Here is a 13897-nt window from a genome sequence, read left to right as displayed (position 1 = left end):
AGACTTGTGAAATACTCCACATATTGATTTCAGTTTGTTGTGTTAAAATAGTGTTAGAACGCACATATCTAATTGAATAGAAGATTCAGTTTTTTTCTGGTTAGAAAACCTTCACCGATTTGTAGTTTGTGGAAAGTTGCGTAAAACCCACTCAGGTAAAAAACAACCCTTTATTGTTGTACCACAAACACCTTTCACAATTATGTTCTATGGTTTCTTTTCCTACTTCAGTGCTGCATTCTGTTACTCGTGGGTCCCCGATTAACTCTGTTAGATTATGTAATGCCTTGTACAGTGGCATTTCTGATGATCATATCAGATATTTGAAGAAGGGTAGAACATTTCTGTGTGCCTGGTCTTTTTTTTATTTTTTATAAAAGACCTTTATTAACAGCAAAGCCATTGTCGTCACTTAAGCACTTACAGACTTACATTGCGTGGCAACAACATATCACAATAACATTATAGTCAAAAGATGTACACAGCCATAGTAACCGGCATCCCGGGGGCCCGGCGGCGAGATGAAGTGGCGCCAGCACAGTATAACCGATAGTGGCACCCCCCTGGAGGTAGCGTGAAGTGCAGCACGACAGCTGACTATCCCCTGATGAAAACTTGTTAGCAAGGTCTTATGTTGAGGAAAAGGTCAAAGAAAACTACCCAAACTCCCTTCCCAACTCCCCCCTCCCTCCCGAGAGTGTGTCCGTGGAATTTCTACTTACTCCGAATCAAGGATAAAGCCTGGTGTGTCTGTTTTGTGCCCTATCCTATTCCGAACCCCAGTATGTCAGTCCCCTCCAATAGCCATCCCATCACGTCCCCTATGAGACCCCGAACTTCAAGTCAACCCCATCGCTCCCCACCGCCCCTACCACTCCTCACCCCGAGGGGAGAAACCCCTGGTTGCCCGACCCCCTACTCTGATACTTGGTCCTGAAGGTCCACCACCTCTGACGTTTCTGAACCGCCTTCCTCTCCTTTCTGTAAATATTCCCTCTAGAGGTCCCAAAAGTTTTTCGGTCTGCTCCTAGGCAGGAGCAATTCACTGTACAGCTCAGTTTGAGTACAGCAGTACTGTAAATCCCTCGCCCACCTTTTCGCGGTGGGGAGAGGCCCACGCATCCAACAAGCCGCCACCACTCTCCTGGCCATCAGCAGCGCCATATCGGCCAGTCGACGTAATGATGGGGTGAGTGGCTTAGAATAACCGAGTAGCGCCAGTTCCGGAGCTCGAGGCAGTGTCTCCCCCAATATCTGATCAAGTTCAGTGAACACTTCCCCCCAAAAAGCTTGTACCCCAGGGCAGAGCCACGCCATGTGAAAAAAATCAGCAACCGGCGTGCGGCAACGCTCACACTCCGCCGAGGGCCGGAGGCCATATCGATGCAACCGTTCGGGAGTGTAATACACCCGCTGAAGGAACTTGAAATGCACCAACCTGTGCCTGCCATTGAGGGAGATTTTACGCGTACTGGAACAGCAGTATCGCCACATGGTGTCGTCTACGGGCGACCGCAGATCTTCTTGCCATGCTGCCCTTGCTTTAGAGTGTAGCAGTCGCTGGTGCGCCACTCCCAACCTGTTGACACTCGAGATTAATTTAGCTGGTGTTTTAGTTTTAATGATATAGGTCAGTTCAGGGACCTCCTCAGGCTCCTCCATAGCCAGGCCCAGTACCTCCCGGAACGCCGAGCGCAGCCTGTGAAACTGGAATTTCTGGAGTAATGAGGGGCCCGATGTCATGGGGGTGAGCTGATCCCAGGTTTTTAATGTGCCCTCGGTAAACAAGTCCTCCATCTTCGCGATTCCGAGAGAACGAAGGTCCTCAACAACGCCCCTCTCTCCCAGAGGGTCCAGCCAGAGCGCCCATTCTATCGGCATCAGTGGGGAATACAACATAGTACAGTCGCGAGCACGCGCCAGGGCATGCCATACGTGGTTGGTCGCCTTAAGGGAATCCATTTGTCCGACAGAACGATCCACTGGGAGGCAGATCGTGGCAGGCAAGGGGAGCGGGTCTGCAAACAGTTTTTCTAGGATTAAGTGCAGCGTGCGTGCGTCGCCGTGGACCCATGAGTGCAGATGAGCAGCTTGCGCTACTCGATAATAGCGTTCCAAGTCCGGGGCACCCAGGCCCCCCATCTCGCAGGGGAGAATCAGTGTCGCCCACTGTAACCTGGGTTGCTTGCCGCCCCAGGCCAGTCGGATTAGAACTTGTGTGAGCTGTCGAAAGAAAGCCCTCGACAGCACCACTGGAATATTCGTGAAAAGAAACAGAAACCGGGGCAGCACGATCATTTTCATGATGGCGATCCTGCCTAGGAGGGATAGCGGGAGTTTACACCAAGTGTCTACATCATCGACTAATTTATTAAAGGCCACGCCGTAGTTATCCCGGACTAGGACCTCCGGGTCGGTGTGCAGTCGAATACCCAAGTACCTGACCGAGTCTGTGGACCACTTCAGGGGGTACTCCATGTCGAAGGGATGTGTCACTTGAGTGAGAGGGAAAGCGATAGATTTATCCCAATTCACCCGTCGACCTGAGAGGGAGCCGAAGCGGACCACCTCCCGGAGAACTGCGGACAAATTCGACTCCGGATTTCGGACGTATAGTAAGGTGTCATCAGCGTACGTCGATATCCCTATTTTGTAGGTGGGAAAGCTTATCCCCTCCAGACTGTGGTACTCCCTTATAGCGCAAGCCAGGGGTTCCGCCACCAGCGCATAAAGTAGTGGCGAGAGGGGGCAGCCCTGCCGAGTTCCCCTGCCAATATGGATCGGTTCCGACACCCTGTCTCCCAATTTCAATCTGGCAGATGGGCGGTGGTACAGTGCACCAATCCTCTGCAGAAACGGTTCGCCCAGGCCCAGCTTCCGAAGCACTCTAACCATAAACGGCCATTCGACAGAGTCGAATGCCTTCTCCATGTCCAGGAATATCGCTAGCGCACTGTTCTCCTGCCGGACATGTTGCATCGTTCCCAGCACCGTGCGTATGTTGTACGTTAGATTCCTGCATGGAACGAACCCAGACTGTTCGGGCGCAACCAGCTCTGGGACCAAGAGGGCCAGCCGATTGGCCAGTATTTTGGCGTATATCTTGGCGTCCACGTTCAGCAGACTAAGAGGCATATACGAACTGCAGAGGTCCGGAGGTTTCCCCGGCTTCGGAATGGTGACCAGCAACGCCTCGCGCATAGAGAGGGCCATCTCACCGTCCTCGCAGATCGCGTCGAAGAGGGTGATCAGGTGCGGGAGCAGGATGTCTTTGTAGGCTTTGTAGAAGCCCACCGTGAGCCCGTCGGAACCCGGGGCACTACCCGCCCTCATGCCAGCAAGGGCCTCCAAAATTTCGTCTTCCTGGAAGGGGGCCATCAAAAATTCCCTGTCTGAATTCCGCAGGAAAGGCATGGCGATATGGTCCAGGTATTCGTCCATTTCGTCCTCAGCGCCCTGACTTTTGGACTGGTAAAGTTCGGCGTAATAGCGTCTGAAGGTTGCCAGAATTTGCTCCTCATCAGTGACCACGTCACCCTCCGGGGAGCTCAATTCGTCTATCACTAGAGGTCTCCGAGAGCCCCTAACCATACGGGCCAGAAGGGCGCCCGGCCTGTCTCCCTCCCCGTAGACCCGGGCCGTAGCGTACTTTCCCATGTAGAGAATCTCCCTGTCTGCCAGTGACTGATACTCCGACAGTAAAGGGGTGAGCATCAGGTTAACGTCAGGGCCAGGGTCCCGAAGTTGTCTGCTCTCCAGGTCCGCCAGCTTAGCTTCCAACGCTGTTAACTCCCATCTAATGGCGCGCAACACACTGGAGTGTTTAGACATAGCCATACCTCTGATAAAAACCTTGAACGTCTCCCAGACCGTGTAAAAGTTATCAACAGAGCCCAAATTTGTAGCAAAAAACTTATCAATGTCCTCCGCCAGTTCGCCCCGAAAGAAATCATCCAACAGGGCGAAGGGAGGGAACCTCCAGGTAAAGGCCGGAATACCCTTCCTAGCAGTGGAAAGATGCAACAGAATGGGGGAGTGGTCAGAGAGGGTGCGTGGGAGAACCTCGCAAGTGCTAATACTGCTCAGGACAGGAGGAGTCGCCAACCAATAATCTATTCTGGTGTGGATGTTATGGTATGCCGAATAGTGTGTGAAGCCACCTTTCGTGGGGTGTTTATCCCTCCAGACATCAACCAGGTCAAGTTTGATCAGTTCAGCCCTCATATAGGCGGCGGAGGCCACCGGCCGACGGGCAGGGCCAGAGGAGCGGTCCCTCTCAGGGTCAAAGACAAAATTAAAATCACCTCCCCATAACATCCCAGGCTGTGCGTGGGACCTACAGTGTGTGGACAGGGCAGCATAGAAGTCAGGGTTGTCATAATTGGGGCCGTAAACGTTTACGATCAGCAGGTCAAGTCCCTTACCCACACATCTAGCTAGGACATATCGACCCTCCGTATCTGCCACTACTGGGATCAATTTCAGTTGTGAGGAAGGGCTAACCCAGGTTAGTACCCCCCGGGAATGTGTCGTGAAGCCAGACGCCACGGTATGTCCCGCCAACCCACGAGACTGTAACATCCTACTGTTGATGGGCAAATGGGTTTCTTGCAGGAGAGCCAGATCGACACGATGTCGGTGTAGGTAACTGAGGACCTTCCTCAACTTGCGGTAATCATTCAGGCCCCGCACGTTCCAGGTCATCATTTTCAGAGTGTTTGGGGTATGTGCGGGATCATTCAGAGCGGCATTCGACATAGCAAGGATATTTGTACCATCATATCTCTAAGGATGGCGATAGCGCCGCTCCCTAGGTCGAGAGCGACCACTAGCAGCACTGGACAATGAACAAAACACAGCAGTACACATCTCCCCGCTTTAGTCAGCAGGCACTTCAATTCGGGTACATTTCCACATGACATTCCACTCAAAGTCTGTTCGAACTTCCCAAAACCATTGAAACCAGAACCCCCATCGGTAGTCCCCCCCAACTCAACCACCCGCTCCCCCACCCACCCACAGCCGACCACCCCCAACCAGGTCAGACAGGCCCCAAAAACAGTCCCCATCAACCCAAAAACAGCAAAGTTTAGTACGTTGTGAAAATCGACTCCCCAGGGAGTCACACAGCCAAAGGCACCGGGGCAGTGCATGCCTGTAAGGAACAGCACCACCTACTGTCCTACGGCATTTATCTAGTTCGACTCTCCTGCCTGCCCCCGCAGTGTATTCAGTGTCCATAGTAAATCACACCCTTGTGCACCCCAATCCCACCAACCTCCCAACCGTTGAACGTTGGCCTGGGCACACCCCCACGCAGCGATGTCCTCCCCTCGCCCCAATCATCGCCATAGAGTACGACCAGGTCAACTGCCTGCCCCCGGCCAGGGCCCACTCGTTTCATACGCTGTACCGTCCAGCAGGACTGACAGTTACAGTGCAACCCAGACTTACCGCCCCCGAAAAGGGTGGTTCAGCTCCTCCGTTTGAGGAGTAATGTCCTCTCCACGCTGAGGAGAGTCACTTGCTCCACTAGTACCCAACTAGTCCTGCTCATCCATGTGCGAGACTGAACCAGCGTCGTCCTCATGGTTCCTCTGTGCCTCCCTGCGCTCCCGGGTCCATTCCTTCAGGGACTTCTGAAGGTCTCTAGGGTCCGTGAAGAAGTGGGAATGCCCCCCTTTGTTGATGCGGAGTTTGGCGGGGTACAGCATCGCGTAGTCCAGGCCCAGCACACGCAGTTGTTTTTTGTACGGCGCAAACTGTCTCCGTTCCTCCTGGACTTTAGCCGTGAAATCCGGGTAAAGGGAGATGTCCATGCCCTCATATTGCAACTTGCCTTTGTCTCTCGCCAGGCGCAAGGCAGTGCCCCTATCACGGTAATTGAGAAGCTTCGCGATGATGGGGCGAGGGGGCGCGCCCGGCTGCGGTTGTGGGCCCAACGTGCGGTGCGCCCGTTCCACGATAAACATGGGCGAAAAGGCCTCCTCCCCGAGCAAAGTCTTCTTCAACAGTTTCTCTACATAGAGTTCCATTTTGCCGGTTTGAGTGGTTTCCGCCACTCCCGTGATGCGGATATTAGATCTGCGCGAACGCGCCTCCAAATCCTCTGCCTTATCTCGAATAACCTGGAGGAGTCTCCCGAATTGTTTCCTGTCCTTGTCCCATTCACTTTGCGCCTCCGTGAGACGCCGTTCCGCCATGTCCAGGCGCTCCGCATGCTTGTCGACCCGTTCCGCCATGCGGTCCATACGGTAAGACAGCGCGTCTATTTTAGAGCCAACAGACGCGATACTGTCCTGTATGCCCTTTTCCATGGCAGCTAGCATGTCCCGCAGCTCAGTGGTCGCCGGGCCAGTTGCAGTGGCCCCCTTCGGGGATGCCTCCGTGGCCGGTGCATCCGATCCCTTCGGCCGACGCCGATCGAAGGAGAGTTTTGCCTGCGTGGCGTCGTTCTTTCCCATGGTCGTCTCAAGCAGCGGGCGGACGCAGGAGTGTTGTGCACCTCACTCTCTCCAGTCAGTCGGGATAGCGTTTGAGTCTCTCCTGGCGGCGACCAGTGGCCACCGGACGCCGAGGCTACTAGGCCGGAGTTGGCAATGCAGAGTATCCAAGATGGCGCCCGTGAGGAGGGACCAGCCATCGCTAACCACTCTAGCAAGGTCTGAACGCGGCCCTGGGCGATACCAGTACAAAAGTCTCCAGACACACAACTCAGGAGCGGGGAGGGCTGTAGGTACACCGGAACTCACCGGGTCTGATGTGCGCCTGCGATCACGCCGATGCCGCTCAAAAACACAGCTGCAGCGCCGCCTAAGACCCACTTCGTTTGAGGGCAAGTGTTCAAGAAGGGGGGTGGCAGCCAGGGAGGGGAGGGCGCACCCGCGCCGGTCGGGAAAATGCCTGGTCTCGGCCCGTCTGATCACCACTCCGCCTCTACCGGGCTCCGCGGCCGCACGTTGGGTGACGTCGCTCGGCCAGCCCTCTAGGATAGTCCGCGGCGTCAGGCCCAGTCCGCCGCCGCCGGGTCGCCAAAGATCCTCGCTTCAATCCACTCGGAGGAGCTCGCCCGCCAGGGTCAGGAATCCTCTCACCAATGCTTTGGGGTATCAGTGGGTGTAGTAAAGCCGAAAGTGTAAGGTTGGACACTCCAAAGGATAAATTAGCAGGATTATTCCGGGGCTAAGGCGAGGAGCCGAAAGCTCACGCGTCCGCCATCGACGTTGGCTAGCTCCGCCCCCTGTGTGCCTGGTCTTGATGTCTCCACGTCGTCACTCGTCGGTCTGCAATTTCTCCAATTGATCTTTTTTGGCTCCTCGTGAAGGCTAGTATTTAGCTCAAAGGCCTTGTTGTTAAGTTTTAAGTTCCACAATGGCATGGAACTTTTTCCTTTCAGATTATATTATTCCTTTTATTCCAAAGATAAAGTGGAGCTTGAAGCAAATTCTAAGCCCCAAAATGTGTAATTTAGTACCTATGCAAAAGGGTTCATAATTTCAGATTTTAATTTCAATTGTTAAATTGCTGGATTTTCATGGAAATCACCTGTTGATTTTACTGGGTGGATTGGTAATTCCAGATCCGTATCACCAACAAGTTCCCCATTCCTTCCAAAGTTTCCTCTGGAGTTTACAGCTGTTAAAATGACCGAAAGCTTTGGGTGAACAAGGCAGATCATCAATATTTCCACAGATCGCTTATCTGCAATGGGTCCTGTAACATGACTGATCCATTGGAATTAATGGGCCACGAATCGGAGTCCAGATATTAAAGTTACTCATTTTAAGGAAGTTTTTTTATTGTATTAAGCCCAGCATTGTTAACTCAGTGCCTGCTGGCCTACTCCTTTGCGTCTGTGTGAATTCCGTCACCTATAAATTGGGATCATAAAGCCTCTTGTTCATCTACCTATCATGGGGACTTGTCATGGACTGAGTGTTGGAGGTGGAGAACTTTAATTTTCAAGGATTTTTCTGTGTAGGAGATTTTAACCCTAGAACTGATAGTAAAGTACCCCAGAAAGTAAAAGTGGAAATCCAACATCCAAAAAGCATTATGTTACTATTAAATTTTAAACTCCGTAATCTCTGGGGGGAAAAAGAGGTTATAGGTTGAATACCCATTAACACAAGGCCCTTTCTTTGCAGAAACAGTCTTTACTGGAACCTTTTCACCACATACAGATTGGTATTAACTCTGCGACTGCTGTCGTAGTATGCATGCATGGTAGTCTTGCTCTGCCTGCAATCTGGCTATAATAATAGCTCACCTAATCTCACCGAAATCCCCTATACATGTCGTCATATCAACACCCCCACCAAACCCCGTAGCTCACTTTATACTGTTAAAGACTATTGAAGTTGTTGGGGAAAAGTATCTCACCAGGGCTGTCAGACCTGATTCACCAGAAACAATTTGGCTTTGTTCCTGGATGCACGAAGAGAGTGTAAAAGAGGGAAGTCATCAAATGGCCAGAAGCTGAAAATACAGCTATTAATTCACAAAGTAAGCACAGTCGGGTGAATCCTCGAGTGATTGTGTGCGACAAGATTTTCCTGAAATTAGCTGAAAAAGATGTGACTAAACTTCCCCAAGTAACATTTGAAGATGAAAGAAAGGTAAATGGTTTCAATATTCTTAATTTCAATGTATCACAGCCCAAAATATAAGAGGCACCACTTGTATTAAATAGGACTTTTCACAATTTATTGACCTATTTATATGATACTTCCAGTTGTAACAAATCTGAATATGCACTACATGTTGCTACCGACTTAACTATAGAGATTACATTTGTGAATTTCCACTATGTAACCACAGATTTCCTGTAAATACATAAAGTGTGCTACTTCCACCAGTAATACCCATATGTATCGATATATGTTGTCACCTAAAGCTGTCCCGCAGGTTTGGCAAGGAAGTTGGCGGCACAGCATTGCAATTAATTTAATTTTTTTAATAATTTGAGTATCATATCAAACTGTTTGATTACAATTTAAAATAAATAAAAACTTTTTAAAAGGAAAAGCCGTTCTCGAAGTGTGATGACATTGCTACCATATAGAATGATCACAAAAAGAACATGTTCTAGGGAGTCTTTTAACCTATTTGTTTTTGTGGCTATACTTTGTTTGTTGCAAGTTAATAGGTTGCCTGTGTCTTTTTTTCAATAAAAAATATTGTTCTTGTATCAGATTCTTGAAAAATTGGAGAATAATCCTAGAAAGTAATTCCTAAGGTGTTCAGGAACGTGATTATGACAGTAGGATGAGCTAGCAAATACACTGTTTGCACATCTCTTTACTTTGCCATTGTCTTTCATTCCTTCCTCTTCTATGGAGGCACCATAAAAAGAAAAACTACATAAAGCACTTACTGAATTACATAGGTTCTAAATGTCAGCGTAAAAATATATTCACCCATTTTCAGAAAAAGAAAATTGGCTTTTCTATGTTTTTCAATACCATTTTAGTGGAATTTCCTGGACTGAGTTTTTGAACAATGAAGATGTTTTCAGTGAAATTCTGGTACAACTTGAGAAAGGGAGTCTATCATGTGCACAGTATCTCTGGCTTAGGAACGAGGTAAGAGCTTAATATGTGAAATATGCAATTTTCCACTTTGACCATGTGATGTAAGAGCCTTACATTTTTGAGGAAAGCCTGCAGTTTGGGGTTTAATATTCTTATTACTGACCTATTTTAACATGAACATTGTTCACATTCTGACAGTGTAGGTGAACATTAGGCTTTTGAAGTAAATTATTAGCCCATAAGAGCTTATATGTATTGTTTGGCTATCAATGCTCAGTAGAAGTATTTTCAAGGTAATTGCATTCCAAATATTCCCAGCAGTGCTGTCTTCCTTCGTTTTTATCAGCGGAACTCATCTCGGTTTGAAATAACTCTAGAAGTTTGCAGGTGATTTGACAAAATGTTTGCATTAAAAACTATTGCAGAACAAGTTGCACCAACAAAAGTTTTCTTTTTGACGACCACTCTGGGTTGTATGACAGAGGCACGCATGGCTAAACCATGCATACCTCTACCACGCCGCCTGAACAACAAATGCGTCTTAACCACACTTTCCTTTACCCTTTACCCCACATGTATTTACCACACAGTTTTATTGTAAAGGCATGTTTGGTAAAGGGATGTGCGTGGTTAAAATTGCCGCTACCCTGACCCCCTCTTGCCTGCCCTAAAATTCTATCCTCCTACCTCAACCCCCGTCCTGAGGCCTAAAACCTACCTAGTCCTGCCTTTAAAACTACAACTTCCCCTCCCCCTGCCTTGAGGCCTAAAACCCTGCCCCCCTTTAAAAAAAAAACTGCCCTGATCGACCCGGCCGTAAACCCTAAATTTGCCTCCCAACTTTTAAAAAAAATAACTACCCGAACCACCCCTGCCTTAAAACTGACCCAGCACAGCCCTTAACATTACCCAAACCTCCTTCTTTCCTTAACCCTAAAACCCTGTGCCCTTTAAAAAAAAATGCCCTGGCCTCCCTGCTCTGAACCTTAAATCTGACCCACATCCCTTAAAAACTACTACACCCCCCCCCCCCCCCCCAAACCCAGCCCCACTTACCAGTCCGTGTGAGGAGTTTCCTCTTCCACTGCTTTCTCTTCCTCTCCCTGCCCATCCGGACACTAGACTACGCTATCTGCCTAAGCATATACGACGTTCAGCCAAGTGTGGTTGCGCTTGCGTAGAACCGGCACGCATGGCTCTACCTGCGTTGTTCCGCCCATTTCCCACCACTCTGTAAATTTATTTCCCTCTGGTGTTTGAATTAAGTCTACCATAACCCCCACTCCTTTTAGTTCTGTATACCTTCCCGTCCTACTTTTTTGCATGGTGCACTGGTTTTAAATGTGCCCTCAACTGTGGAAAAAGACATATCATTTTACTTCTCGATGTTTTTACTTGAGGTGTAAACAATGTTGAATTATTATTTTAATTGCAATTATTTGTTAGAGACTAAGGGACTATTTCAATGAATTCTGTTTTTGTTGCTGGGCCCTACATCCTTTTTTGTTTTTTATATGATCCTCAATGGAGATTTCTGATCTAAAATATAGTGTGGTCCACAATGCAGAACACTTAAATTGGCTATGATGAATCAGTGAGCCAGCTTATTGTACTGATGGCTGGTGCAATGCTGTGTTTTACACTGAGAAACAGGGAAATTTGTGTTCTGCAGGCAGTTTAGATATTTTGGTCAGGGACTGAGAGTGAGTTAGATGTTACTCAGACAGCCATTCTTAAACTGGCCAATCAGAGCTCCACTTGGATCTTGTTTGAGACTCTGCAGTGCAAGCACTAGACTCCCTCCTGGAACAGAAAGGTTTTACTCAACACTGTAAAAATCAAACCCACAATAAAGGCACTAATCTTGATGCTATACTATCCAATCACAATGCCATATCCCTTCGTTACCTCCTTCCCATCGACTGGTCTGACCATCACTTAATTCTTTTTGATCTCAACATCAAACAACCTAAGCTCTCCACCCAAACCTGTCTGCCGAAGCACTGGACAAGATAAATATAACACTAAATCCAGCAGTCAGATCTAGAATCCCTAATAATTCCCACATTTCCCCCCCCCACCCGAATTGACCACCACCAATAAGCTCACCTACCATTACAACACAAAACAAATGACTGACCTTCTCAGCACCATTGCCCCCTTAGAACTAAAAATATCAAGAAGTGCCCCCTCCAGGTCATGATTCAACACAGATCTTAATAACAATATGCGACAACTCGTACTAAGAAAATGGAGAAATGAACCCACTTTAGCCCATCTCTCTCTCCTCCGAACAGAATGCCTAAAATATAAAAAACACACCTACAGAGAAAAATCTGCCTTTTTCCAATCCCAACTGGACCATACCAGAAACCGTCCCAAAGACATTTTCAAGATCATCAAAAGCCAAACTTCTTCCATTCATCAACATCCCATAGATTTCTTCACTAAATGCTGTGAAGCGTTTGCTAAATTCTTTTCAGATAAAATAACAAACATTGAACTCTCTAGGCCCCCCTCCCACTAAAGACCCCTCCTCTAACAATGGCCCCATCCGCACATCCTCTTACCAACTGTTGATGATCTCTACAACTCCACCCTCTCAGGACAGCAGAACTCCATCATCAACCATAATCATCAAAAAAACAATGCAACCTGGTCCTTATTTGAAAACCTATCAGAAAAGTAAGTCCTTGAAATTTGAATGGAAAGCTACAGGGTAGGTTCCAGGACATACCAAAGACAGGAAATAACATTACCTCTTATTGTGTATGTAGGTGACGTCTTCAAACATTCCAAGGAATTCATTTTATAGGGGTTCAATGAGATTAACTAAATGTAAAAAATATGGCCATGGCTTTTTGTCATGGAAGGAAAAAACCTAAACCATTTTTGTACCCCAAGCGTGGTCTAATTATCAGGAACTATGTCCGTCACATGCTAGTTAAATTCATGCTGGCATCACTTTATCTTGGTTTTTATTGTGGTCAAATCCTAACTTAACCCTCACATCTCAGTCTGCAATATGTTTTATAGAGAGAGTGGGTAACATCCATTGATTAATGTCATAAAACCAGTATCCTCTAATCTGGCACAATTAGTAGTTTTCTGCCACCATAATTGTTTACAAGACAAGATTAATATTCTCCAGGTTTTATGAAAACATGAGGAGTGTTGAATGACAAGCAAAGGAAATGAAGAAAACATCTGTGACTTTACATTTGTATGAAATCATTGGCAAATCAATGGAATTACCTGCTTTGGGAAAGAACAACCATGTGACGTCCGGCAATGGTCTGAAAATCAATCAATCGTGGGTTTGTTGAGCGTAACTACTCACCCATAAGGGTCTCAAGGGGCTATGGGGTGAGGGGGGGGAGGCGTAGGGTCCTGTCCATCACGGAGGAGGTCTATCGAAGAGCCATGTTTTGAGGTCCCTCGTGAAGTTGGGGAGTGATGTAGCCTCTTTGAGGTGGAGCGGGAGGGTGTTCCAGGCTCTGGCCGCGAGGAAGGAAAAGGAGCGGCCTACCGATCTGGACTTCCTGGTGCGAGGGAACACGGCATGGGAGAGGTAGGCTCATCGTAGGGTACTTTGGGGTGCGTGGAATGTGTGTCTGCTATTCAGGTATGCTGGTCCGGTGTTGTGGGGGCTTTGTGTGTGTGTGGGTGAGAATCTTAAAGGTGATTCTTGCCTCTACGGGGAGTCAGTGGAGTGTGCAGGTGCAGGGTGATGTGGCAGTGTCGTGGCAGGTTGAGGATTAGACTGACGGCCGCATGCTGAATGTTTTGGAGATGGGTATATTGCCTATTTTATTGCATATAGCACCAGAATGTGCCCTTTTATGACTACATGCTGTAGATCTGCATCTCTAACTCTGCAATGTACAATGCATTTGTTTGGTACTCTTGATAGCAAAATAGGGGAACAGTATTAAATGCAGCCCTGAAAGAAAGGGGTATAAGACATTTCATACCTGCAATTTTGTTTTTTTTTACTGTTTAGGTTTCCCATAGAATATTTTGCAGTTTGGCAGATTTTATTGTAATATTATGAAATGAAGGTATTAAATTGAATAAATATCAAATAACCACTGTAAAATGTTGTTTTGTATAACTTTGATGTTGTGAATGGATTTGTAATTGAATAAGTCATTTAGAATTCAAAATATTACTGTGAAAATACTGGTGTCATTCATGATGATAGAATCTTCTCTTCTGGCACAAAAAGGGGTGGGGACGAGTTTGTGTCGAGGGCTTTCAGTCTTAAAACTCAAATTTGAAGCCTGTCACTGAGAGATGATTTGTAAATACATTTAAAAAAAGCTTATGAATATAGTGGCTGTAATTAAAGAAAATTGTTAAAG

The 13897-nt window shown here is 47.7% G+C and overlaps 1 protein-coding gene across 1 annotated transcript in view; it reads left to right on the top strand.

Moving 5' to 3' along the window:
- The window catches only part of KNTC1 (kinetochore associated 1), a 926084-nt gene that overhangs the window by 192277 nt on the left and 719910 nt on the right, over positions 1 to 13897 (top strand). Inside the window, exon 21 of the mRNA XM_086942947.1 lies at positions 9473 to 9584. Within this exon, the coding sequence (XP_086799073.1) occupies positions 9473 to 9584 (112 nt within the window). The remainder of the gene's footprint in view (positions 1 to 9472; positions 9585 to 13897) is intronic.

Source organism: Lissotriton vulgaris, chromosome 11, assembly GCF_964263255.1.
Source record: "Lissotriton vulgaris chromosome 11, aLisVul1.2, whole genome shotgun sequence".
NCBI lineage: Eukaryota > Metazoa > Chordata > Amphibia > Caudata > Salamandridae > Lissotriton > Lissotriton vulgaris.
This window is presented reverse-complemented; position numbering and strand designations above follow the sequence as displayed.